Source organism: Erinaceus europaeus, chromosome 12, assembly GCF_950295315.1.
Source record: "Erinaceus europaeus chromosome 12, mEriEur2.1, whole genome shotgun sequence".
Classification (NCBI taxonomy): Eukaryota; Metazoa; Chordata; class Mammalia; order Eulipotyphla; family Erinaceidae; genus Erinaceus; species Erinaceus europaeus.
Window position 1 is genome coordinate 75,923,919 of NC_080173.1, and position 25,141 is coordinate 75,949,059.

At 48.4% G+C, this 25,141-nt stretch overlaps 2 protein-coding genes across 2 annotated transcripts; one reads left to right on the top strand and one right to left on the bottom strand.

The window, feature by feature from the left end:
* The first annotated feature begins 152 nt into the window (after nt 1–152).
* TNFAIP1 (TNF alpha induced protein 1) lies at nt 153–13,868 on the top strand. Its single transcript, XM_007530720.3, has 7 exons — nt 153–233; nt 5,573–5,893; nt 6,860–7,029; nt 7,675–7,764; nt 7,851–7,903; nt 9,808–10,003; nt 11,203–13,868. The coding sequence occupies exons 2-7, from the start codon at nt 5,689–5,691 to the stop codon at nt 11,437–11,439; spliced, it is 951 nt and encodes a 316-aa protein (XP_007530782.1). The 5' UTR covers nt 153–233; nt 5,573–5,688; the 3' UTR covers nt 11,440–13,868.
* Nucleotides 13,869–14,533: 665 nt separating this feature from the next.
* On the bottom strand, nt 14,534–25,079 carry POLDIP2 (DNA polymerase delta interacting protein 2). Its single transcript, XM_007530718.3, has 11 exons — nt 24,836–25,079; nt 22,812–22,893; nt 21,733–21,830; nt 20,812–20,908; nt 20,567–20,642; nt 20,225–20,332; nt 17,937–18,073; nt 17,126–17,152; nt 16,827–16,952; nt 15,766–15,845; nt 14,534–15,018 (listed from the first exon to the last, which is right to left on the bottom strand). Exons 1-11 carry the CDS (start codon nt 24,994–24,996, stop codon nt 14,904–14,906), a joined length of 1,107 nt encoding a protein of 368 aa, XP_007530780.1. The 5' UTR covers nt 24,997–25,079; the 3' UTR covers nt 14,534–14,903.
* Nucleotides 25,080–25,141: the final 62 nt, after the last annotated feature.

The following is a 25,141-nucleotide window of genomic DNA, read 5'->3' on the forward strand; positions in this document are numbered from 1 at the left end:
CTGTGCGTCCCCAGCAGAACACTCAGGGAGCGCCTCCTCCGTGATTGGATGCCGGCTCGGCCCCGCCGTACAATCTCAGGCTCCCTGGTCGGGCCGCGCTAGGCGGTGGCTTGGGGCGGAGTCCGCGGGCAAGCGGGCGGGCGGAGGATGTGAGCTCACAGACCCGGATTGCTGGTGGGCAGGCCGGCCACAGCGAAGGGGCACCACGGTGTTGGCGTGCAACCAGCTAAGAGGTGAGGCGACCCGGGGCGCGGTGAGAGCAGGGCCTGCCGATGCCCGAGGAGAAGGGATGGATGGACCGCGAGCGGAGCCTGGAGAAGCCCCCCGGGTCCTGGGGAGGAGGTGTGGGTGGAGACCCCTCGGCGGACACGGGTGTCAGAACCCGTCTCAGGCTTCTCGCCCGTGAGGAGGGTCCGCTCCGGACAAACTGCACTGGCCACGGGGAAGTTGGGTCTTGTTTAAATCTCTGCAGCCCTTTGGGATGAAGTCTAAGATCTGCTTCACCTGGGAGTTCGACTAGGTCCACACACTGTAGCCAGGATTGACTACCCCACCACCACCCTCGTGTGCGAAGGGTTTCCGGGTCTGCTCTAAGGACCCGGCCTTCTTCCACCGCCGGGCCTCTTTTGCCCCCTGCTTCTGCCGGGGTGCCCATTAGCTTCGCGGGGTGACACACGGATACGCCCCCGGCCCCCGGCCGCCCCAAACGGCCACACACGAAGTCCGGAAGGAAGAGCGCCAAGGCTGTCCGTGGAAACTTGGTGCCCGCTGGACTTGCTTTCTGGGGCTTCGGGATTCCTGGAGCCCATTGGTCCGGGCTGACGTCACCCAGGGGCTCAGAGCAGCTGCGGGTCGGAAATTAGCTCTGGATGGGCCTTCCTCTGCCCACAGCCGCCCAGCTTCTGGAGTCCTTTGCTTTGGTAGAAGCAGCTATGTGTGCTTTCTTTGACCGTGGGGAAGTTGGGGCTAGACACCAAATTCGTAGGGACTTGCAGAAACCTCTCTCTCTCTCTCTCTTTTTTTTTCTCTCTCTCTCTCTCTCTTATATGTATGTTCGTTTTTATTTTCTTTTTTTAAAATTTCTTTATTGGGGAATTAATGTTTTACATTCAACAATAAATATAATAGTTTGTACATGCATAACATTCTTCAGTTTCCCATATAACAATACAACCCCTGCTAGGTCCTCTGTCATCCTTCATGGACCTGTATTCTTCCCACCCCACCCCCACCCCAGAGTCTTTTACTTTGGTGCGATACACCAATTCCATTTTAGGTTCTGCTTGTGTTTTCTTTTCTGATCTTGTTTCTCAACTTCTGCCTGAGAGTGAGATCATCCCAAATTTATCCTTCCGTTTCTGACTTAATTCACTTAACATGAATTTTTCAAGGTCCGTCCAAGATCGGCTGAAAACGGTAAAGTCACCATTTTTTACAGCTGAGTAGTATTCCATTGTGTATATAGACCACAACTTGCTCAGCCACTCATCTGTTGTTGGACACCTGGGTTGCTTCCAGGTTTTGACTATTACAAATTGTGCTGCCAAGAACATATGTGTACACAGATCTTTTTGGATGGATGTGTTGGGTTCCTTAGGATATATCCCCAGGAGGGGAATTGCAGGGTCATAGGGTAGGTCCATTTCTAGCCTTCTGAGAGTTCTCCAGACTGTTCTCCACAGAGGTTGGACCAATTGACATTCCCACCAGCAGTGCAGGAGGGTTCCTTTGACCCCACACCCTCTCCAGCATTTGCTGCTGTTACCTTTTCTGATGTGTGACATTCTCACAGGAGTGAAGTGATATCTCATTGTTGTCTTTATTTGCATTTCTCTGACAATCAGAGACTTGGAGCATTTTTTCATGTGTTTCTCGGCCTTTTGGATCTCTTCTGTGGTGAATATTCTGTCCATGTCCTCCCCCCATTTTTGGATGGGGTTATTTGTTGTCTTGTTGTTGAGTTTGGAAAGCTCTTTATATATGTTGGCTATTAGCCTCTTGTCTGATGTATGGCATGTAAAGATCTTCTCCCATTCTGTGAGGGGTCTCTTGCTTTGGGTAGTAGTTTCTTTTGCTGTGAAGAAGCTTTTTAATTTGATGTAGTCCCATAGGTTTATACTTGCCTTAGTCTTCTTTGTAATTGGATTCGTTTCATTGAAGATGTCTCTCAAATTTATGCAGAAAAAGTTCTGCTAATATTTTCCTCTAAGTATCTGATAGTTTCTGGTCTAACTTCCAAGTCCTTGATCCACTTGGAATTTACTTTTGTATTTGGTGAAATACAGTGATTCAGTTTCATTCTTCTGCATGTTTCAACCCATTGTTTCCAACACCATTTGTTGAAGAGACTGCTTTCCCCATTTAATAGTCTGGGCCCCTTTGTCAAAGATTAGATGTCCATAGGTGTGGGGGCTATTTTCTTTTTTCTTTATTTTTTTCCCTTTTCCTTGTCATTGTTGTTTATCGTCATCATTATTGTTGTTATTGCTGTTGTTGTTGTTGTTGGATAGGACAGAGAGAAATGGAGAGAGGAGAGGAAGACAGAGGGGGAGAGAAAGACAGACACCTGCAGACCTGCTTCAACACTTGTGAAGCGACTCCCCTGCAGGTGGGGAGCCAGGGCTCGAACCGGGATCTCTACACCAGTCCCTATGCTTCGCGCCATGTGCACTTAACCCGCTGCTACCGCCTGGCTCCTGTACAGAAACCTCTTAAGGGGGTGGACTGACCCCTTTGGGGTGGCCAGAGGGAGTTAAGGTGATCTCATACAGTTCCAGGCTTACTGATTGCGCAGTCTGATGGGAAGGACTCAGCCCACCCATCTTCTGTCCTTGAGACAATTGAGGCTCCTAGACACGCCACCAAGGGACTTCAGTGCTCACACAGCACCTACCCTGACCCTTTCTTGCTCATCCCAGAGACCAATATCATATTTTCAGGGTCAATTTTAGTCTAACAAAATGACATACTAAATACTATAAAATATGGGTGCGGTGGGGGTAGATAGCATAATGGTTATGCAAAGAGACTCCTATGGTTGAGGCATTGAAGTCCCAGGTTCAATCCCCTGCACCACCACAAGCCAGAGCTGAGCAATGCTTCAGTTAAAAAACAGTAATGGGAGTCGGGTGGTAGCGCAGTGGGTTAAGCGCATGTGGCGTGAAGCGCAAGGACTGGCATAAGGATCCCGGTTCGAGCCCGCGGCTCCCCACTTGCAGGGGAGTCACTTAACAAGTAGTGAAGCAGGTCTGCAGGTGTCTGTCTTTCTCTCCCCCTCTCTGTCTTCCCCTCCTCTCTCCATTTATCTCTGTCCTATCTAACAACAATGACATCAATAACAACAGTAATAACTACAACAACAACAAAAAGAAAAGACAACAAGGGCAACAAAAGGAAAATAAATAAATATAAAAAATTTTTTAAAAATAGTAATAATTAAAATGTGGTTGAGAAACGGAGTAGGTAGAGTGCAGGACTTGCATGCCTGAGGCTACAGGCTACAGGTCTTTTCCAGCTTTTATTCCCCTGTCTTGTTAGAACATAATTGAGGAAGAGTTAGGGTGGGACTCTCTCCCGCTACTGTGGGCTCCCTCCTGGGTGGATTCCCTCCTACCTCCCTCCGGAAAAAGAAGCAAAAATAGTCATCCTGTAGTTGTTCCATCCTGGAAAATGGTGACAATTTCAGGAACTGGGACAGGGCTGGTGCTGAGAAAGGGGAAGGTCAGGAAACCCTAGCTGGAGCCGGCATGACTGCCGCCAAGTCCTGGGTAGCTTCCTCTGGTCTGGCTCAATCAGGAAACTGCTTTTACTTGCTTTCCCAAAGCCAGATCCGGGGTGTTGCTCAGCGAGAGCTCTGGTGCAGGCTGCTCCTCAGCCTGCACTCCTTACAAAGGAAGTGTGTCCTGTCCCTTCAGCTCTAGGGAAACTCCTAGGCTGGCTGGGTTCCCAGTGGGCTTGGCTGGAAAATTTTGGATCTTGGGAAAGTTGAGAAGAAAATAGCTGGGGTCTGATTGGTGGGTCTCGAGGGTGAGGGCTTGTTTCTGCTCAGATGGGTTTTCAAGCTGTCTTTGATTAGCTCCAGGAGTGTGCATTTTCTTGCTTCCTAGTACTGACTGATGTTGGGTTCTGGCAGACTGTGTCCAGCCCTGGTTCCTGATAGCATAAAGAATAGCAGAAATGGGAGTCCAGTGGTAGCACAGCGGGTTAAGCACATGTGGCGCGAAGCGCAAGAACTGGCATAAGGATCCCAGTTTGAGCCCCCAGCTCCCTACCTGCAGAGGAGTTGCTTCACAGGTTGTGAAGCAGGTCTACAGGTGTCTGTCTTTCTCTCCCTCTCTCCATTGCTCTCTGTCCTATCCAACAGTGACATCAGTAACAACAACTACAACAACAATAAAAAACAAGGGCAACAAAAGGGAACATAAATAAATATTGGAAAAAAAAAGAATGGCAGAAACAGGCAGGGGCAATAGTATAATAGTTTTGCACAAAACGATGATCACTTCTGAGCATCTGGAGACTAGCAGAAATGATGACTGCAAGGCGGCTCACACACTGGAGCGCACACATTGCCATGTGTGAACACCTGGTCTGAGTACTCGCTTACCACATGGGAACACCAGTAGGGCAGAAGCTTCAGTGGTGCTGCAGTTTCTCTGACTCTCACCATCCATCCAAAAGGAAAAAGATTGTTCTCAGGAGCTATAGAGTCAAACAGCACTAAGCCTCAGCATAACCTGGTTTGGGGGGAAAATTATAGCAGGAACATTTTTCATGTCACCCCAAAGGCCTTACCCTCCACCAGGGAGTCTTGGATTTTTATAGAAAAGAATGACTGGGGGGCTGGGCAGTGGTGCACCCGTTTGGTGCATGCACATTACTATGCTTAAGAATCTGGGTTCGAGGGGTTCGGGTGGTAGCGCAGCGGGTTAAGCGCACATGGCGCAAAGCGCAAGGACAGGCGTAAGGATCTCGGTTCAAGCCCCTGGTGCCCCACCTGCAGGGGAGTCGCTTCACAGGCGGTGAAGCAGGTCTGCAGGTGTCTGTCTTTCTCTCCCCCTCTGTCTTCCACTCCCCTCTCCATTTCTGTCCTATCCAACAGCGAATAACATCAACAATAACAATAATAACCACAACAAGGCTACAACAACAAGGGCAACAAAAGGGGGGAAAATGGTCTCCAGGAGCAGTGGATTCATGGTGCAGGCACTGAGCCCCAGCAATAACGCTGGAGGCAAAAAAAAAAAAATCTGGGTTCAAGTCCCCAAACCCCACATGTAGGGGAAGCTTCTCAAGCAGTGAAGCAAGCACTGCAGGTGTCTCTCTGTCTGTCTCTCTCCCTCTTGATCTCCCCCACCCTTCTCAGTTTCTCTTTGTCTTATCAAAGAAAGGAAGGAAAGTAATAAAGAAAGACTGTGGGAGCAGCGGATTCATAGTGTGGGCACGGAGCCCCAGCAATAGTCCTGGCGGCAATAAAAAAATAAAAAAGAAGAGACTGACTGGATGGCCAGTTCCTTCTGTTTCTCCCTCCTGCCTAGAGCTTCCTCTGCTGACTACTGTCTTCTGCTTACAGCACTGGGAGTATGAGGCTCTGGCTTCCATTGGCCACTCACTTGTGATCTTTCCACCACGGCGGCAGAGCCTTCCAGACCGACCTCCTGCCGTGTGGTGATCTACCTACAGCGGGAGATGTCAGGAGACACCTGTCTGTGCCCACCCTTAGGGGCCAAGCCCAAGCCCAGCGGCTTCAAGGGAGGGGGCCTGGGGAACAAATACGTCCAGCTTAATGTGGGTGGCTCCTTGTACTACACCACCGTGCGGGCACTGACCCGGCAAGACACCATGCTCAAGGCCATGTTCAGCGGACGCATGGAAGTGCTGACCGACAAAGAAGGTGAGACGTCAGGGCTTGTTAGGTGGGTGGAGAGGGAAGGAGTTGTTTCCAAGGAATGATCAGAGGCAGGGCTTAAACCTGGCAGACCTTGAATCTAGATTCACTTTTCCTGTTTACATGGAATCCTTAACAGAGCTCCCAAATTCTCTGAAATTGTACACAGAATGGTGTGTTTTTATATTTTTTTCAGGAATAAAACATATATATATATATATTTAAATTTATTAGGCCTGGGAGGTGGTACAGTGGCTAAAGCATTAGACTCTCAAGCATGAGGTCCCAGGTTCGATCCCCACCATTACATGTGCCAGAATGATGCTCTGGTTCTCTCTTTCTAATAAAAACATATATTTTATTAGATAGAGTCAGAGAAATTGAGAGGGAAAGAAGAAATAGGGAGAAAGAAACATACCTGCAGTGTTGCTTTACCACTTTGAAACTTCCCCTCTTTCAGGTGGGGTCCAGGGGCTTGAACCTCTCTCCTTGAGCATGCTGATGTGTGCACTTAACCAGGTGCACCACCACCCAGCTCCTAGACTTTTCTTTTTACATAGGCCTAGATTCTCATAAGAACCATCACCATAGTGGACAGTGGCAGTGGGCAAAAGGCTTGCGGGACCTGGTGATTTCTGTGTCTTCAGGAGATTAAGCTAAGTGCTCTTGAACTTAGACCTTTGTGGGCCATCACAGAGCCCTGTGTCCCATGGTATGTGACAGTTCTTGGTTGCAAGAAGGAGGGGGAAATAGCAGCCATAGACATCAGAGCTAGAGGTTCAGGAGAAGAAAAAACAAACAAACACAAAAAACTAGAGGTTCTTGCCTACTTGTTACCCAGGTTAGTGGGCTCCACCCTCATGTGCTCCTTTCCTTGCTACCTGCCACCAGGATCCTCAGGGTGGCCTTTACGTGTTTCTGAAGTACCTGGAGGCAAACAGTAACCCTCTGGGGGCCCGTCTGAATCCCTAGGCTGGATCCTCATTGATCGGTGTGGAAAGCACTTTGGCACCATTTTGAATTACCTCCGTGATGACACCATCATCCTCCCTCAAAACCGGCAAGAAATCAAGGAATTGATGGCTGAAGCAAAATATTACCTCATTCAGGGACTGGTGGACATGTGTCAAACAGCACTGCAGGTACAGAGACAGAGGTGGGGCAGATTGGTGCGGTTGGGAGTTGGTGCTCTCCTTCAGAGACCGAAGGGCCCAGTTCCTGGGAGACTGTGGCATGTGCTGTTGATGAAGTCTGAGCTTAGCTACGCCCAGGTGTCGCTCAGGCTGGGCTAATTTATAAGGAGACAGACTCAGACAGTCTGACGAGCACCTACTTGTAGTTGATGTACATGCTATATAGGATGTTAGGTTTTCAGATAATGAGAGTCCTCAGCTTATCAGCTAGCAGTTTCTCTTGCCTGGGACCTCCAATTTTTTTTTTAATTTTTAATTTTTTTATCTTTATTTATCTGTTGGATGGAGACAGCCAGAAATTGAGAGGGAAGGGGGTGATAGAGAGGGAGACAGACATCTGCAGCCCTGCTTCACCACTTGTGAAGCTTTCTCCCTGCAGGTGGGGACCGGGGGCTCCAACCTGGGTCCTTGCACACTGCAATGTGCACTCAACCAGGTGTACCACCACCTGGCCCCAGGACCTCCAATTCTAATGCCTGTTCAACAGGCTTGGGCTGACCTTGACATAGGGATTCTGATGGTTCCTGGGAAAGCCTGACTAAGTGCGGCAAGCAGGACATCTCAGAAAGATTCTCAGCTGTGTGTGTCACCCAGGACAAGAAGGACTCATACCAGCCCGTGTGCAACATCCCCATCATCACATCCCTGAAGGAGGAGGAGAGGCTCATTGAATCCTCCACCAAGGTACTGGGGCTTCTGACAGTTCCTTAAGAGGTACAGATGGGGCTGTCAGGCCTGTGGCCCGACCCTCACACTCCCCTTCCTCACAGCCCGTGGTGAAGCTGTTGTACAATAGGAGCAACAACAAGTATTCCTATACCAGGTAGGGTGGGTGTCGTGAGGCGGGGGCGGGGGAGAGTGGACTACAAGAAGCTGCTGAGAGGACTGAACAACTAGAGAAAAAAAGTAAGCGACAGGGCTGGGGAAGTAGTGTAGTGATTCTGCAAAAGACCTGAAGCTCTGAGGTCCCAGGTTCAATCCCCAGCACCGCCATAAGCCAGAGCTGAGTGATATTCTGGCTGCTTGCTTCTCACCTGACAGCATTCCCTTCTCAGCAGGGAATGTTGACCAGCAGGGAGTAGCCTGGTGTGGTGGGAAGGACATTGCCTCTGTGTCTGCAGAGAGAGAGAGAGAGAGAAAACACCTCATTAAAAAGAAATAGGGGGCCAGGCAGTAGTTAAGCAGGTTAAGCGCACATGGCGCAAAGCATAAGGACCCAAGAAAGGATCCTGGTTCCAGCCCCCAGCTCCCCACCTGCAGCGGGGGTTGCTTCACAGGCGGTGAAGCAGGTCTGTAGGTGTCTATCTTTCTCTCCCCCTCTCTGTCTTCCCCTCCTCTCTCCACTCCTCTCTGTCCTATCCAACAACAGCAATAGCAACAACGATAAACAACAAGGGCAACAAAAGGGAAAAGATAGCCTCCAGGAGCAGTGGATTTGCTCCATCAATAACCTTGGAGGCAAAAAAAAAAAAAAAAGGACTAGGGAGACAGCATAATGGTTATGCAAAAAGACTTCCATGCCTGAGGTTCTGAGATCCTAGATTCAATCCCCAGCACTACTATAAGCAAGAGCTGAAAGTGCTCTAGTAAATAAAATAAAATATATATTGAATTGGGCAACAGATTCAAATGCACTGCCCTCCTGGCATAGTTGGCATGGGTCTGGGTCTCAGGAAGGAAGACCAGAGAGTAAAGGGAAAACCAGGACAAAGGAGTTTGGAGCTTGGTGCAGGGCCCCGGGTTAGGGACAAGACTGAGCGTGTAATGCCCCCTCACATGTGTCATATCAGGCAGGATGCCAGGTGTTTCCCCACTTTGATCTTACAGGGTGGAAGCGGAATGCTGGGACTTTTCCTAAGCTAACCTTTGTACTCCATCGTGCTATTTCCCTATGCTCCCCATTATTGTCTCAATGAGGTGCAGTTAGGTGTACACAGGGGATTTCAGTTGTACTGACTGCCTGGAGACAGACATGTTGCCAGTATGAGCCCTTCAGTGAGGGAAAGAATCCTCTTCTGAGATAGTAGTGAGCCTCAGTTCTCTCTGCTTTAACTTAAAACAGCTTTTCCTCATGGTCTTTCAAACCCAGAGGATACCTTGTGATACTTTCTCTTCCTGTCCCCTCTAGCATCTCCATCTTTCCTCTTTTATATGATCCAGCCAGCAACTTCTCTTGTGCTGGGATCTCAAATCCATGGCCCCTCCTGTTTTTTTTTTAATATTTTAATTTAATTTATTATAAAGTAGAGACGGACAAATTGAGAGGGTTGGGGAAGATAGTGATGAAAAGAGACAGAGAGACACTAGCCCTGTTTCACCACTTGTGAAGCTTTCCCCCTGCTGGTGGTGACCAGGGGCTTGAACCTGGGTCCTTTTTCACTGTAATGTGAGCACTTAACCAGTTGCACCACCACCCCTCCTATTTTTTTTTAAATATTTATTTATTCCCTTTTGTTGCCCTTGTTTTTTTATTGTTGTAATTATTGTTGTTATTGATGTCATTGTTGGATAGGACAGAGAGAAATGGAGAGAGGAGGAGAAGACAGAGAGGGGGAGAGAAAGATAAGACACCTGCAGACCTGCTTCACCGCTTGTGAAGTGACTCCCCTGCAGGTGGGGAGCTGGGGCTCAACCTGGGATCCTTACGCCGGTCCTTGCACTTTGCGCCACGTGCATTTAACCCACCGTGCTACTGCCCAACGCCGTGTTTTGTTTTGTTTTTTTAAGCAACTCCGATGACCACCTGCTGAAAAACATCGAGCTGTTTGACAAGCTCTCCCTGCGTTTCAATGGCCGTGTGCTCTTCATCAAGGACGTCATTGGTGATGAGATCTGCTGCTGGTCCTTCTACGGCCAGGGCCGTAAGCTGGCAGAGGTGTGCTGCACCTCCATCGTGTATGCCACAGAGAAGAAGCAGACCAAGGTGGGGGGCTTTCTTCTGCACCAGCACAGCCCCAACTAAGCAGGAAGGGCCATGCATCATGCTCCCTGTCATTCCCAAACTCACCATGATAGTGCTGGGTCAGGACAAAAGCCAGTGTCAGGGGGTCCTGTTAGCTTCTCAGCAGGGGCTGTTGACCAGCAGGGAGTAGCTTGTGCGGAAGGGACCGGTGTTCAGAGTTGGTCCAATTCAGGTCTGAATTCTGATTCTACCATTTCTCAGTTTTTCTGAATGGGTAAGTCACTTAAACCATCTGTGTCTCAGTTTCCTCACCTGCAAACATGCAGATGGATGGTAGTATGAATTTAACATAGCTATTATCAAAATGAAACAGTTCTTAGGAGAAGCAGTGGAGTGGAAATAGCTGTTCACATCTCCTTGTCCTGTTGGGTGTTCAAGTTTGTCAGCTTAGCTATTGAGATAATAACATTGCCCGGCAGGTAAGGATTTTCTTTTTTTAAGCTCTATTTATTTTGAGTCAGAGGAATCACTCACCTTGTAAGGCACAACCTGGATTTGAACCTCAGCACCACCTGGGAGTGCCATGGCATTGAGGGCAGCTCTGGTGCTGTGGTGTCTCTCTCTGTCTGAATGAAGGGGGGGACCAGCCTGGGAATGGTGAAATCACACATGCATCAGATCCTTTTTTTAGTTTATTTTTATTATTATTAGATAGGGACAGAGAGAAATTGAGACAGGAGGGGAAGATAGAGAGGGAGAGAGACAGAGAGACACCAGCAGACCTGCTTCACCACTTGTGAAGTTTTCCCCCTACAGGTGGGGACCAGGTGCTTGAACCTGGATCCTTGTGGACTGTAGTGTGTGCACTTAACCAGGTGCACCACCACCTGGCCCCCAGATCCTTTTTTTTTTTTTTTTAATTCATATCAGAGACCACTGCTCCGCTCTGGCATATGATAGTGCCCAGAACCATACCTAGACCCTCAAGCATTGCAAGACCTGTGCTCTTAGTACTGATGTTATCTCCCTGTACATCATGTGAGGCATTTAATAGATGACAGTGAGCATAAACTCTGCTAACCTGTCCTCCCAGGCTACAGTGTCCCCCTGTGAGTATGTGTTTGAGACAGCAGGGCTCTGCTGGGGCAGAGGGCTCTCCTCAGAGTTGTGTGTTCTCTGGGATGAGACATCACTCAGTCTTCTTGTTCCCCTCATGCCAGGTGGAATTCCCTGAGGCCCGAATCTATGAGGAAACTCTCAATGTTCTGCTCTATGAGACCCCCCGAGTCCCTGACAACTCCTTGTTAGAGGCCACCAGTCGCAGCCGCAGCCAGGCTTCACCCAGCGAAGATGAGGAGACCTTTGAACTGCGCGACCGGGTCCGCCGCATTCACGTCAAGCGCTATAGCACTTATGATGACCGGCAGCTCGGGCACCAGTCTGCCCATCGTGACTGACAGGAACTTCAGGGAGTCAGGGCACAGGATGCTCTGTCTCCCTTCCTGTGGAACCCTGCCCCACTGGCCAGCCCACGTTGCTGTTGGCTGGGTCTCTGCTCCAGCACCCAGCGACATGCCAGGCCATGCCTGGGAGGCCGGAGAGCCTGAGCAGGGGAGGGACCACATTCTTTCACCATGCTCCCTAAGTACTTCAAGATGACTGGGTCCTGACATGCCCCTGGGGTGAATGGCTTGGCCTGTCGTCCTTCCTTGGCCTTTTACTGAGAACTCCTTTCCTCTATTGAAGGGGTATGCGCCTTATGCTCAGCTGAGGCCCATGGAGAATGGGTTCATTCTGTAGGAAAGGTGGTTTCTGGTGCTGTGGAGGCCCAGTTTCGCACAAAAGGTAGGGCTCTTTTTATCAATCACAGGCTGGATAAGCTTTAAAAAAAAAAAAAAAGGAAATGAATAGTTTTTGAGTCTAATAATGAGACTTAAGTATTTCTGCTACTCCTCCAGGGTGCCTTATCCTGAATTTTATAGAACTCTTAGCCCTTTTCAAAGCCTTGCATATCTTTCTTTAAAGCACTTTGTTCTTTTATTCAGGATATTTGTATTCTGCCTTGAACCATATCATCTTTTTGTAACCAGAACCCCCTCTTCCTGCAGAATCAAATAGAGGGAAGAGGGGTAGAAGAAGCAATAAAAAGCTGGTCATCTTTGGCTTTCTCAGGCTCACCAAGCAGCCAGCTCAAGAGTGCTGAGGAGGAAAATATAAGGTGGGAGACTGCCGAGCTGGTTGTAGTGGCTCTGCCTGAGGCAGGCAGACAGGGCTTCAGGTTCAAAGCCTGTTCTCCCCAGAAACTGGTGGTTCACTGCTCAGGAAGGAAATGTAAGGTGGGACTTGAGGTCCTAATAATGTTCCTATGAGGAAAAAAAAAAACCCTTTACCCTACATCATAGGCACATAACTCTTAACTCTGCCCTCACTTCCAAGGCATGCTGTCCTCACTGTAAAGCTAACTTCCCATTTTAGAGGCCAATATTTGCTTGAAGTCAGGACTTGATGATCAAACCTTTCCTTGTATGCCCAACTGCTGAGGACAGGGAGCTCCAAGCCCTTCATTTCAGGTAGCCTGTGGGGAGTTGGCACCTGCTTTGCCACATCTTACCGCCCCCCCCCCCCCCCCCCTGTGCACGCGCACACACACACACACACACACACACATCTATGCTGTTGGTTTAGTGTCCTGGCTATTGATGGTGCTTCTGTCACATGAGTCTCTAAACATGGCCTAGCCCCCTTAAAGGCCGCCTTCTTGCCTTTCTTGGAATGATTTAGTGGAGACGCCTAGCACCAACTATTAAGACAGGATTCATCTTCAGGGCTTTGGTTTTCTTTCCTTTCTGGTTGATATGTCTCTTGAGAGGCTGCTTATCTGAATTATTTTCCAGAGGAATGCCTACAGGGAGGTGGTTTTTCTTTTTGCCTTCTTAAAGCAGCACAATCACTTGGCTGGTAAGGGATTAAGATTATCAAATTCACCTCTTGACCACTTGTAATATAGCTAAGTGGATACTCAAGCTTGCCCACCAGTAGAGCTTTTGGGCAAATGCCAAGTCCTGGGCTAGTAGATATAAGGACCTGAAATGACATAATGGAGCAAGGGGGAAATTAGGCTCTAATCAGGCAGTTTTGCACATAAGGCAGACTTGAATGTATAAAATCTTTCACGTGAGGCACCTTCGTGATTAGCTACCAACAGTTCTTCCTACCCTCAGTGGAATTTTGTGGGCAGATTCTGGCACTGGCTTTGTGGTTTTCTTGCAAAGACAGCATTGCTTCTGGCCATCTTAGGCCAGTGGCCCATTTCTACCCCCCCCAAGCTTTATCACTTAAAAGTCCCAAGCGCCCCACTGAGATATTTTAATGTTTGTCCTTCCAGCCCTGTATTATCAGTGTATTTCCTGCTTTGACATTCAGATCCTCAGTTGTCTCAATAGTGACTGATCTCTTTCTCAGATACCACAAGTCTGGAGGACTGGACACTTTACACCTCTGGAAAGTTTTCCTTGATCTTAAGAAAAATACTAATATTAAACTTGCTGAAGCAATCTTAACTTCTTTAATGGAATTTTGTAGCATAAGGGTGTGGAATTTTTAGTTTTCTAAACCAATTTAGAAAACAGCTATTAGTAGGTGAATTTTTCAACTCAGTTCGAAGGGAAAGTGTGGGTGGCAAACCTTATCTGTTTCTGAGAAAACTAGCAGCTTGCTATCACATGTACAAGTACTGGATTTCATTCAATTTGGTGTCTAAGGGCAGCCAGAAAGATGGCACAACTTCTGGCTTGAGAGAACTTCTGTTTTGTTTCCATGTAACTGTAGATGATAGAAGATAGATGATAGAAACAAACACTAATTTCTAATAAAATTGTGTATTACACTGAGGTGGTACGAGCCATGCTTACAGCCAATATGCCTTGGTCAGCTTGCTACTGTGAGAGCAGTTCCTTATTTTTGGCCACCACGTGGCCTTGTGTTGTAGTTGAATCTTAAATCTGATTATGCTCCATTGCACTGAACCCAAGCTCCCCCTAGTGGCAGAGTACAACATTAATCAGGGCTACAACTGAGATAGACTAAAGAATAAAATGACCTCTTTTAACAGTCACTATGGTGATCAAACAGGAGTCTTTAGAATCAGGGAGGAAATACGGCACAGCTCATCTCTGGCTTTTGGAGATCTTGAGAATCTTAGAAAATAGCTTGGCTTCATAATCATCCACGCCCAAAGTTCCTGAACTGATTCTGTATTTGTAGTCTAGATGCTTGACAGACTGGTATCAAGGCTGGCAAACCAACTCCTTCGGGAAACTTGAATGGCTCACCTCACTTCTCTCTCAGGCCTAGGGAGCTGACCTCCCACTCTGCACTTGGCAGAAGGTAAAGGAATACAGTCCAGCCCCTACCCAACCTACTGAAAGACATCCAGCCAGGCCCCAGCTTCTGGCAAGAATCAAGAACATACACTGGTAGAAGGGAAACTTCCTAGAAGGACAGCAAGGAAAGAAATTGAGGTTCCTTCTGGGTTAGAAAGGGAGCCTGAAGTCCTGTGAGCAGGTGCGGGCCAAGCGTGCACTAGTTTATTAACCAGATCTCACATTCCAAACTTGTGTGACAGGCCAGAAAACCCCTCCAGGCCTGAGACAGCTGAACAGAGTTCATGGTGGAAAGGTTAACTGAAGCACAGTGTAGGCAGGACTTAAGGAGAAGCCCAGCCTTGGAGGAGTCCTCCATGGGTCTTCTGAAGAAAACAGTTACATACTACCTCCCCCTAAAAGAACTCTATAATCAAAGAGCAAAAACAATTCGGAGACCTATTGTGACCCATGATGGAGAGAAAAAGAGTTCTGCAGCAATTGTGGGGTGACAGTTGTTCTTCAGGGACTGAGTCTGGACACTCAGGGCTTTAGGTGTTCTACCAGTGAAGGCCTGAGGGTGGTGTCTTCTCATCTTTATTGCTTTCCAGTGAGAAAGGAGGGATCCGGACATCAAAGTGGGAGCCATCTGGCCTCTCAAAGCGGAACGTGCCCCTATGGTCAGAAAGAAGCTGTTTTTAGAAGTGAGTACGAGAGCCTTCCTGAGCATCTAGACAAGTCTCTTGCCCCCAGCTGCAGAATGAGACAGGCTTGGGCTCTCTGCTGGGCTCATGACAGTATTAACATTAATCTGGAGATCCAAGAGCTCCTTCTAAATGTTCACTGCATAAGTTGTCCAATTATAATTTCAGGTTAAAGAGTGAAACACCAGGGAAAGAAACCAACTACATGAGCAGTTCTGCAGTGTCAACCACCAGATTCTGTGGCCCAAATTCTCTTTTCTTTTTACCACCATGGCTATTGGTAGGGCTTGGTGCCTGCACCATGATTTCATAACTCCTGATGGCCATTTTCCCCTTGTTTTATTTAAAAAAATTTTTTGGGGGGGAGAGTTTTATTTTATTTTTTAAATATTTATTATTTATTCCCTTTTGTTGCCCTTGTTTTATTGTTGTAGTTATGATTGATGTTGCTGTGGATAAGACAAAGAAATGGAGAGAGGAGGGAAAGACGGGGGGGGGGGGGGGGAGAAAGACAGACACCTGCAGACCTGCTTCACCACTTGTGAAACGACTCCCCTGCAGGTGGGGAGCCGGGGGCTTGAACCCGGATCCTTATGCAGTCCTTGTGCTTTGCGCCATGTGCGCTTAACCCGCTGCGCTACTGCCCGACTCCCTTAATTTTATTTTTTTATACGACAGAGATTCATAGGGGGAGGAGATACAGCATGTGCTGACTCACCACATGTGCCCACTGGAAGCTTGCAGGGAGACGTGGCTGCTGTACTGGAATGCAGGCTGCTCCTTGGATAACACTGGTTCCTGTGAGGTTCAGGCAAAATGGGTCAAGCCAGACATTTCCGATCTCCTGTGAGTGCTGACTGCAAGTGTGTCAGACTGGATGTCCCCTCAACAGAGCACTGGAACAATGTCTGCCCCCTCGATCCTCCTCCCACAGCAGGACAGTTGATTTAGGCCTCTTACTCTAACTCTGGAGAAAAGTCTCAGACTGAATGTCTGAGGACACCAGACAATGATGCTGGGTACAGAACTTAATCTCTAAATATCTTTTTCAGTGCCACATGCTGATTGCTTATCTACTATACACCATGGCAGTACTCAAGCAAACATATGGTAATGGGAGAAATCTCCATTTTTGCAGTAAGAAAAGTAATCTGGTTGTGGCCCAGGAGGTGGTGTAGTGGATAAAACATTGAATTTTCAAGTATAAGGTCTTGAGTTTGATCCCTGCCATTGCATGTGCCAGAGTGATGCTCTGGTTCTCTTTCTCCCTCTATAAAAAATAAGCAAACCCAAAGGACTCTGGGAAAGGAGAAGAAGGGAGGGAGTGGAGGGACACCACTTAGCTCAGATCTGAGTATTAGTGGCGCCAGGAGCTGAACCAGAAAACGAACATGTGAGTCCCATGCACCACCACTGTGCTATCTTCCTAGCTTGTATTCTCACTTTTCACCTGTGGAGTGTTTTTCTTTGTTTGTTTGTTTGTTTGATCTTTAGATACAAACAGAGACAAAGTGGCAGAGGGAGAGAGTAAGGCCACAGTACTGATGCTTCCTTCAGTACAGTGGGGCTGGGCTTAAATCTGGGTTGTGCACATGGCAAAGCAGTGCACTATCCAAATGAGCTGTTTTGCTCAGTCCCCACAGAGGTAAGGTTTCTAACCTAAAACAGTCCAATGCATTTACAAACCAAGCCTCTGTCCCTAACCACAGAGGAGGAAGCCTCTGTCCAGGTCTGCTGTGCAGAACCAGAAACTGGACATTTTAGACCAATGATGCTCACCCTGCCCACTACCCCTCGGCCTCGAACTGTCTCCAATGTGCCAGACAGACTGAATATCCTCCAGTGTCGCTCCCGGAGCTGTACCACGTCACTATCAAGGTTCTCCAAGCGGATACAGTAGCGCCACTGTGAGGGCAAAGGAGAGAATTCACATGTAAGGAAGAAAACTTAACCCAGATTTCTTAAATACAAAAGGCTGATAGTGTATAGTCCTGCCACCACCAAGGAGGTGAGCTCCACTCCAAAACTGCCCTCCCTGGTACACCTCCTGGGTCACCTCCCCCGAGGGAGACACTCACCCAGTACACATGGGAATTCTGGGCTTCCTGGGGAAAAAACAAAAGAATTTCAGTCCCACTGGGCAGAATCAAGTCTGTTCCAATCAACATCTCTCCACTGGAGTAGACATATTCCAGGAAGGCTGCAGACACAGAAGAAAGCTGCAAAGATCTGCAGGATGATAATGACTGGATTATGGCCACCAAGCGCACAGGGAGAAGTCTTTCCAGAACGTATTCCTTGCTCCCCTCCTCACCCAACCAAGATCTCCAGGAGAGCTGGATGCCCATGGGAATCAGCTCGAGGCTCTTCCCTTTATCATCATTCTCCCTGCCAGCCCATCCCCCCCCTGCTGTCCCAGGTCACTGCCCTCCCATAGTCCAACTTTATTACTATAATTGATATCTGAATATTGACTTTGCCCACTGCTAGGAGGTCCTAGAATGCAAGGTGAGTGCTACATTCATATTTCTATCCATGTCCTTAGGACCTAGCACAGCCAGGAAAGAAACAGCTCAATAAGTGTTTCACTACTGTATAAAAGTAACACAGATTTAGACAAGTATGTGTCTGTTCTTCATAAATATGGCTCAAAAGGAAAGGCTCCTAAGAGAAGGAGGAAGAGTTGGCCTAGAGGACTCCTTCCTAGAACCTGGAAGTTTCCCTGCTCCAGCTCTTGGTCAGCCATTGTCAAGAGGCTGTTCAGCCTCATCCAATACAAGCAGCACCTGAGCCCATGCATGTGGTTTAAATTTAGAACCCTCTCTAGTAGTCACATTAGGACATCACACAGAATTTGGGGTGGTGGAAGGACCCAAATGGGGCACATACCCTCATGCCCATATAGAAGGGGATGACGGTGACACGGATATTCTCAGTTGTTTCCCGGTGGACATCAGAGAGCTCCAGCCAGGGGTGATTCTTTTCTTGCCATGCCCGTAGTGTCTCACGAGCCACAAAAGGGGGTGCTAGGATAAGAGAAAACTGGTTAGTCCAGGCCAGAGTCCAGAGCAGGGTGCCTGCTGTCCAACTGCTTCTAAAATATATTCGTAAGAGTGGCCCAGGTAAATTAAGGTATCCAAGCACAAGTGCAGGCTGGGAGAAGGCACAGGGCTACCTTCTAAGGTGTGTGGCACGGTGAGAAGAGTAATGGAATCTGGCTTTCAGATCTTGCTCTCCCACAAACTAGCAGTAATGAATCATTTATTCATCACCCCTGAGCCTTAATCCTTTTTATTAGGAGATATGTGGTCTGGAAAGTGGTGCAATGGATAAAGCACTGGATTCTCAAGCTTGAGGTCCCAAGTTCAATCCCTGGCAGCACATGTACCAGAGTGATAGCTGGTTCTTTCTCTCTCTCCTCCTATCTTTCTCATTAATAAATAAAATCTTTTAAAAAAAAGAGAGAGATACTAGCCATCAGCAGCCCAGGGAGAGGGGGTTGGCACAAAAAGTGCTGTGCTTGTGGGCATAGGATCCTGAAAGCATCACACGTGAGAGTAATGCTCTAGTTCTCTCTCCCTTTACCTAATAAAAAAAATCTATTCGGGGCCGGACCATAGTGCACTGGGTTAGGTGCACATAGTGCGAAGAGCAAGGACACACACAAGGATCCCAGGTTCAATCCCCTGGCTCCCCACCTGCAGGGGAGTCGCTTCACAAGTGAAGCAGGTCTCCAGGTGTCTATCTTTCTCTCCCCTTCTCTGTCTTCCCTGCCTCTCTTGATTTCTCTTTGTCTTGTCCAACAACAGCAACAGCAGCAGCAGCAACAACAATAAGAAAAAAAAATGGCCTCCAGGAGCAGTGGATTTGTAGTGCAAGCACCGGGCCCCAGCAATAACCCAGGAGGCAAAAAAAAAAAAATCTATGCTAGTCATCTACCTGAGAAGTCTAATGGGAAGTTGAAGAAAGTTATAAAAACACAGCACTAAAATTACCTTTTGATTTAAAAGTCATTATTATTCATAATAGTTATGCAAAAGACTTCCATGCCTGAGGCTTTTGATTCCCAGATTCAATTCTCAGCACCACCATTAGCCAGAGTTGAGCAGTGCTCTGTGCTCTGGTCTAATACACACACAGTCTTTCTCTCTCTCTCTCTCTCTCTCTCTCTCTCATTAAAATAAAAATCAACAAAATACTTAAATCTAGAGGGAAGGGGGTGATAAGAGAGGTAGAGAGACAGCCGCAATACTGCTTTACCACTTGCAAACCTTTCCCCCTGAAGGCGGAGACGGGGCTCAAACGTGGGTCCTTGTGCACTGTAACCTGTGCACTCAACTGGGTGCACCACCACCACCCAGCCCCAAGGAAGAAATTTTTTAAAATATATTTTTTGCTGTCAAGGCTTCCTTTTTTTCATATACATATATATATAATTATTATTATCTTTATTTATTTATCGAATAGAGATGGCCAATAATTGAGAGGGAAGGGAGTGATAGAGAGGGAAAGAGAGAGACACCTGCAGCACTGCTTCATGACTTGTGAAGCTTTCCCCCGGCAGGTGGGGACCAAGGGCTCCAACTTGGGTCCTTGCTCATTGTAACATGTGCGCTCAACCAGGTGTGCTGCCACCAGGCCCCTGTCATGGCTTTCTAAGTCTTGCAATTCCACAGCTACTGACAGATCCCTCTCCAACAGATGAGAGACAAAAAGGGAGAGATAGTGAGAAGAGAGACATCACAAGGCCGGGTGGTGGCACATCTGGTTAAGCGCATGTATTGCAATGCGCAAGCACCTGGGTTTGAGCCCCTGGTCCCCACCTGCAGGGGGAAAGCTTTACGAGTGGTAACGCAAGGCTGCAGGCGCCTCTCTGTCTCTATCCCTCTCTATTACCCTCTTCCCTCTTGATTTCTGGCTGTCTCTATCCAATAAATAAATATAATAATAAAAAAAAAATTTAAAAAAAAGAGACATAACAACACTGTTCCACTAGTTATGAGGTTTCCCTTTGCCTAGTGCTCCCATATACGGCTGGGGACTGGGACCAGGATTCTTGAGCATGGTAAAGTGTATGCTTTACCAGGGGAACTATCTCCCAGCCCCCTGAAATTATTTCTGCAGTATTCTCTTAAAAGGTCCTGCCTACTCTAGCTTTCCATCCTGACAAGGATTACCTTTTGTCTGGTCATACAGAAGAAATCTTTCAAAGAGCTCATGTTGGATGGGAACCTGATCAGTAGAAGTGTAGGGAAGGATGTCTTCATGGCTTACATAGTCAAGGCCTGCCAAGGAGAGATAAAGAGATAGTGAGACCAACATAAGAGAGAAGAGCAGGACTCAGAAGAAACAGTTTTTGTCTTGGCCCAACGTGGAAAGACCCTGGCATCACTGTTCTCAGCATCTGTAATCCCTCCCCCAACAACAAAATGACAGTAGAAAGGTATCAGCATTCTCTCCCTGGAATGTACCAGACTCCTCAATGAAAAAGCCCCACTCACGATGTGCTCACAACTTACCTGGAATGGCATAGAGGGCCCGGCTGTCATCATGGTTAGCCAAGAAAGTCACAGCTTCTGTCTGAGATCTCTGAGACTAAACAAAGCAAGAAACAAGTCAGAGACTTTCTTGGTCACCATCTTAAGTATTTGGGGTCCAGTACTGATCTGAGCTCAGTGTCCCCCACCCCCTGCCTTTGTTCCTATCAGGGTTCAAGTCTTTCCAGTGGAGAGAATCCCCAAACCCAGCCATCTTGCTTACTTACTATATGAGGACAGTCTCGGGCATCAATCAGCACCTGATAGTAAGTGTGAGTTTTGCCTTTCACCTCTTTGGAGCCATGGCCAGCAGGGTTCTCTGCTCTGTGGGGTAGAAAAATCTCAATGTTGTCCTAAGAACCACAGCAGTATCTGTCTCATTACCCTACCACCTTCTCACCTGCAGACAGGTGTCTGATCTGAGTGAAGCACCATCCCATCAGCACTCTGCCTTGTCACTCTCTGGGCAGAGGTAAATAATGGAGTGTGGGGGACCCATGGCACAAAGCCACCATTTGTCTAATTCTCTGGATGCTTCTTAGAAGAAGGAGGCTGTGTTAAGAAAACTGAATTGCTGCCTGAAGTCCTAGAGAACCCACTTCTGACACCTCAATTACTGAAAATAGGTCTCTTTTTTTCTTGTCACCAGGGTTGTCACTGGGGCTCAGTGCCTGCATGACAATTACACCACTTCTAGTGACCATTATTTTTCTTCTTTTGATAGACACAGAGAAACAGAGGTGAGGACAGTGACCCAGGAGGTGTTGCAGTAGATAAAAATGGAGATTCTGAGTTCCATCTGTGGCATTATTGCACCACTTCCTGGGCCTTAAATAAATCTTCTTCTAAGAGACAAGATGAAAACAACTAGTCCCTGAAATGCCCTGTGATATTTACCAATGAAAACTGAGAGTAGCTTAGGGACATTCTGGAGAGGCCTGAAGGGACCCTTCTGGTTTAAGACTATCACGGGCACTCAGCAATTTTGTCTCCACAGGTAGCAATGCCGGGAAGGCACCCTGGCACTGCTCTATGGCCTCAGAAGGTATAGTCATCACCCTCGGGGGCTCCAATTACGTATGTCCATGAGCCACGAGTCAGATCTTCTCTTGAGGAAACTGTGAGGCCCAATGATAAGGGAAACTTACTTTTCAGGAGCTGCAGAAGCCACATCCCGGTCATACAGTCTGGCCTGCCAGGGGAACAGGACAACACCTCGGTAGCCAAAAACACTATGAAGGAATAGCTGGGAGGAAAGAGAGACCTCTGTGAGTCCAGCAAGTCCATGCAGGTGACCACTAGGATCACAGTGGTGGCAACTCCAGTGCAGGTCTTGACACTCTCTTGTTGCTTTCAGTGATCCACCCAGGGCGACTTCGGAGCATGCTCACCTTCTCCACCTGGAGGGCTTCTGCTTATCTCTTAGGCCAGAGCTTAGGTCTCTAGGAAACCTTTCCTTCCACCAATTCACGGACAATTTGCAAACCACAATTCCTTTTTTAAAAAAGGTATTTTTCTAATATTTTAAATATACGTTTTATATTTTTATTTATCACTGGATAGAGACAGAGAGAAATTGAGAGAGGAGAGGGAGATAGGGAGACAGAGACTCACCTGTAGCCCTGCTTTACCAGTCATGAAGCTTTTGCCCTGCAGGTGGGGACCAGGGGCTTGAACCTGGGTCCTCGAGCACTGAAATATGTGCACTTAACAAGGTGCACTACCACCTGCCCCCCCCATAATTCCTTTCTACACTATAAGCTCTATGAAATCACTGATTTCTATCAATAGTTTACTCCAACAAACAATGTCCAGCCCACTGTAGGCACACAAAAGGAAAAAAAATCTTGAATAAGCAAAAAGTCCTTATCTACAAGGGCTCTAAATCCATCTCACTTGATCTGGTATAAGTGATACAGAAAAAGAGCCTCATCCAGGGCTTACTATAGTGTAGTCAGTTCAGCTGTGACATAGCAGCAAAGATTTACTTTTCTGGAAGCCCACTAGCCATTGCATTGTATTACATTGAAGAGCTAACTCAATGATCATGGAATGTACTCAAATTCAGGGAAAAAAAACAAGCCTTATCTTATAGTCTGGTCTACCCCATTGAGGAAATAAGAATTTCTCTGTGAGAATTATTAGTTTCCCAATCAGTCCCAGTCCTGAATAACTCAGGGCTCTGGGCCACATTCTGAGATGAGAAATGACCCAACCCAGCACTTACCTGCCCAGTTTCATATTTTCCATTCTGTTTTGGCACTTCAAACACACCAACTGTCTCCAAAACTTTGCCCTCTGGACGGTTTCTGATTGGGAAAGAAATAGAACATTAAATTAAAAAAAAAACTGATATGGTAGGGGCCAGACGGTAGCACAGCAGGTTAAGCACACATAGCAAAAAAGTGCAAGGACCGACGTAAGGATCCCAGTTCGAGCCCCAGCTCCCCACCTGTGGGCTGGTGGGGGGGGGTTGCTTCACAAGCGGTGAAGCAGGTCTGCAGGTGTCTATCTTTCTCTCCCCTTCTCTGTCTTCTCTTCCTCTTTCGATTTCTCTCTGTCCTAACCAACAATGACAGCAGTAATAACAAAGATAAACAACAAGGGCAACAAAAGGGAAAAAACAGCCTCCAGGATCAGTGGATTCGTAGTGCAGGCACCGAGCCCCAGCAATAACCCTGGAGGAAAAAAAAAAAAAAAAGGCACACACACACACACACACAAAGAAAAACAAACAAAAACTGGCACAGTAATGGTACCTATCCATGAGAAGCTACTATAACATGACCGGGTCAAGACAGAAAGAAAGCCAAAGGGTTGGGGCACTGAGACCAGTCAAAGTAGGTACAAGTCCTGCCAAAGTGGCACATCACAGAGGCTCTGCCTTCCCTCCTTTAGGGTCCAATAACAGGACTCTCCTTGGTTTCCGTGTCAGGTCTGAGCATCCCCAAGTCATTTGATTCTCCACTCCTAGCATTCCTCATATCATACTCATACACCCTGTCTGTGTCCTTGTATTACCACTCCCACCCCACGGACACACCCTCCTGATTTCCCACAGCATTTTAACTGCCCTTCCCATCTTGCATTTTAGTTATATGCACACGTCTTATCTCCATTAGAGACTGTAAGTTGCCTAAGAGCAATGACTGTGTCTGATTAGCCGGTGTCCCCCCTCTGAGCCTTGTATACAGTGCTCAAAGAGTATGTTATGTATTGTATTTCCATGTACATCTCCTTCCCTCAGCTGCAATCCATACCCCATTCTTGAAGGGTTCAATTATCTCTAATTTTCTTACTGTACTCTCTCTTTTTGATGATTTATTTAGTTATGTAAGAGAGAGGAGGAAAGAGAGAAGCCGAGAGCAGCACTCCTGCACCTGCGACGCTGGGGATGGAATTCGAGACCATCTGCTTGAGAGCCCCGGTGCTTCCTCACACGCGCCACCTCCCAGGCTGCAGACTGACTGCACTGTCTCACCATCTAGCTTTTGTTCCCACTTATATCCGTTTTTACAGGGGTGCTGAGTTATAAATAAATGGCTATCGTTGTCTCCCCAGTGTCAGTGCGTAGTCACAGCGGCTAAAAGGTCAGTTCTCTCAGTGACTTCTCTGGACAGAACTACTCTAGACCTCTAGAGGATGCTCACTGTTGTTCTGGTTTTGGAGCCGTGAACTTGATGCTTCCTCCCTCTTGGTCCTGCGTCTCCGACCGACCGATCCCCTAGGGCCAGCCCCGGAGACACTACTCACTGCAGCCCACATGGCCTCAAAGCCCCCTTCCCAGGCCAGAGAGAAAACCAGTCTCCCCAAAGCCATACGGAGTCCTGGAACCCATTCAAGAGTCTCGCTTCCCTCTTGCAGTCTCTTTCTGAGGGGAGGCCATGACCCGATACGGGGGCGGGGGGGGGGGTGAGTCGGGGGTTCAAGTCAAAAGCGACCGGGCTGAATGAGAAAGCTTGCAACCTAAGAGTGGTGCCGCGCTCTGAGGCCCCGTCCCGGGAGGGAGAGTTCGCCGCGGAAGGGCTCCTGGTTTCCCCTCGGAGCCGACCCTGCGCCTCCCGGGGCTCTGGGCCGCGCTCTCTCGGCTCCCGGCACACGTCCCAGGCAGCGTCCACAGGACGCGTCCCCGCGCGGCACCCTCTCCGGACTCGGGCTGCAGTCACCCGCCGGCCCGGCCTGCGGGCCTGTTCGCGGGCTGGGAACACGCTTCCCGAACTCCGGGCCCGGCCCCGGCGCTCCGTCCCTCACCGGGACGAAAGGTGCCTCCGCGTCGTCGTGGTCGCCGCTGGCAGGAAGGCCCCGACTCCACGTGCCGCACAAAGCGGTATCGGCCCTCGGGCACCGGTCAGCGGCCGGGACCACCACCGGCTGCCCACAGCCAAGGCCCGCCGGGCCGCACAGGCTGCCATGTCCCGCCCGAGCACCCCGCTCGGCAGCTGACTCTGAGGCCGACCCGCGGCCGGGCGGCGTTCCGCCCCCGGCCCACACTGCCCCGCGCGTGTCCCCGCCCCCTGGGCCCTCTGCCCCGCCCCTCCCCGCCCCGGGAACTCCACG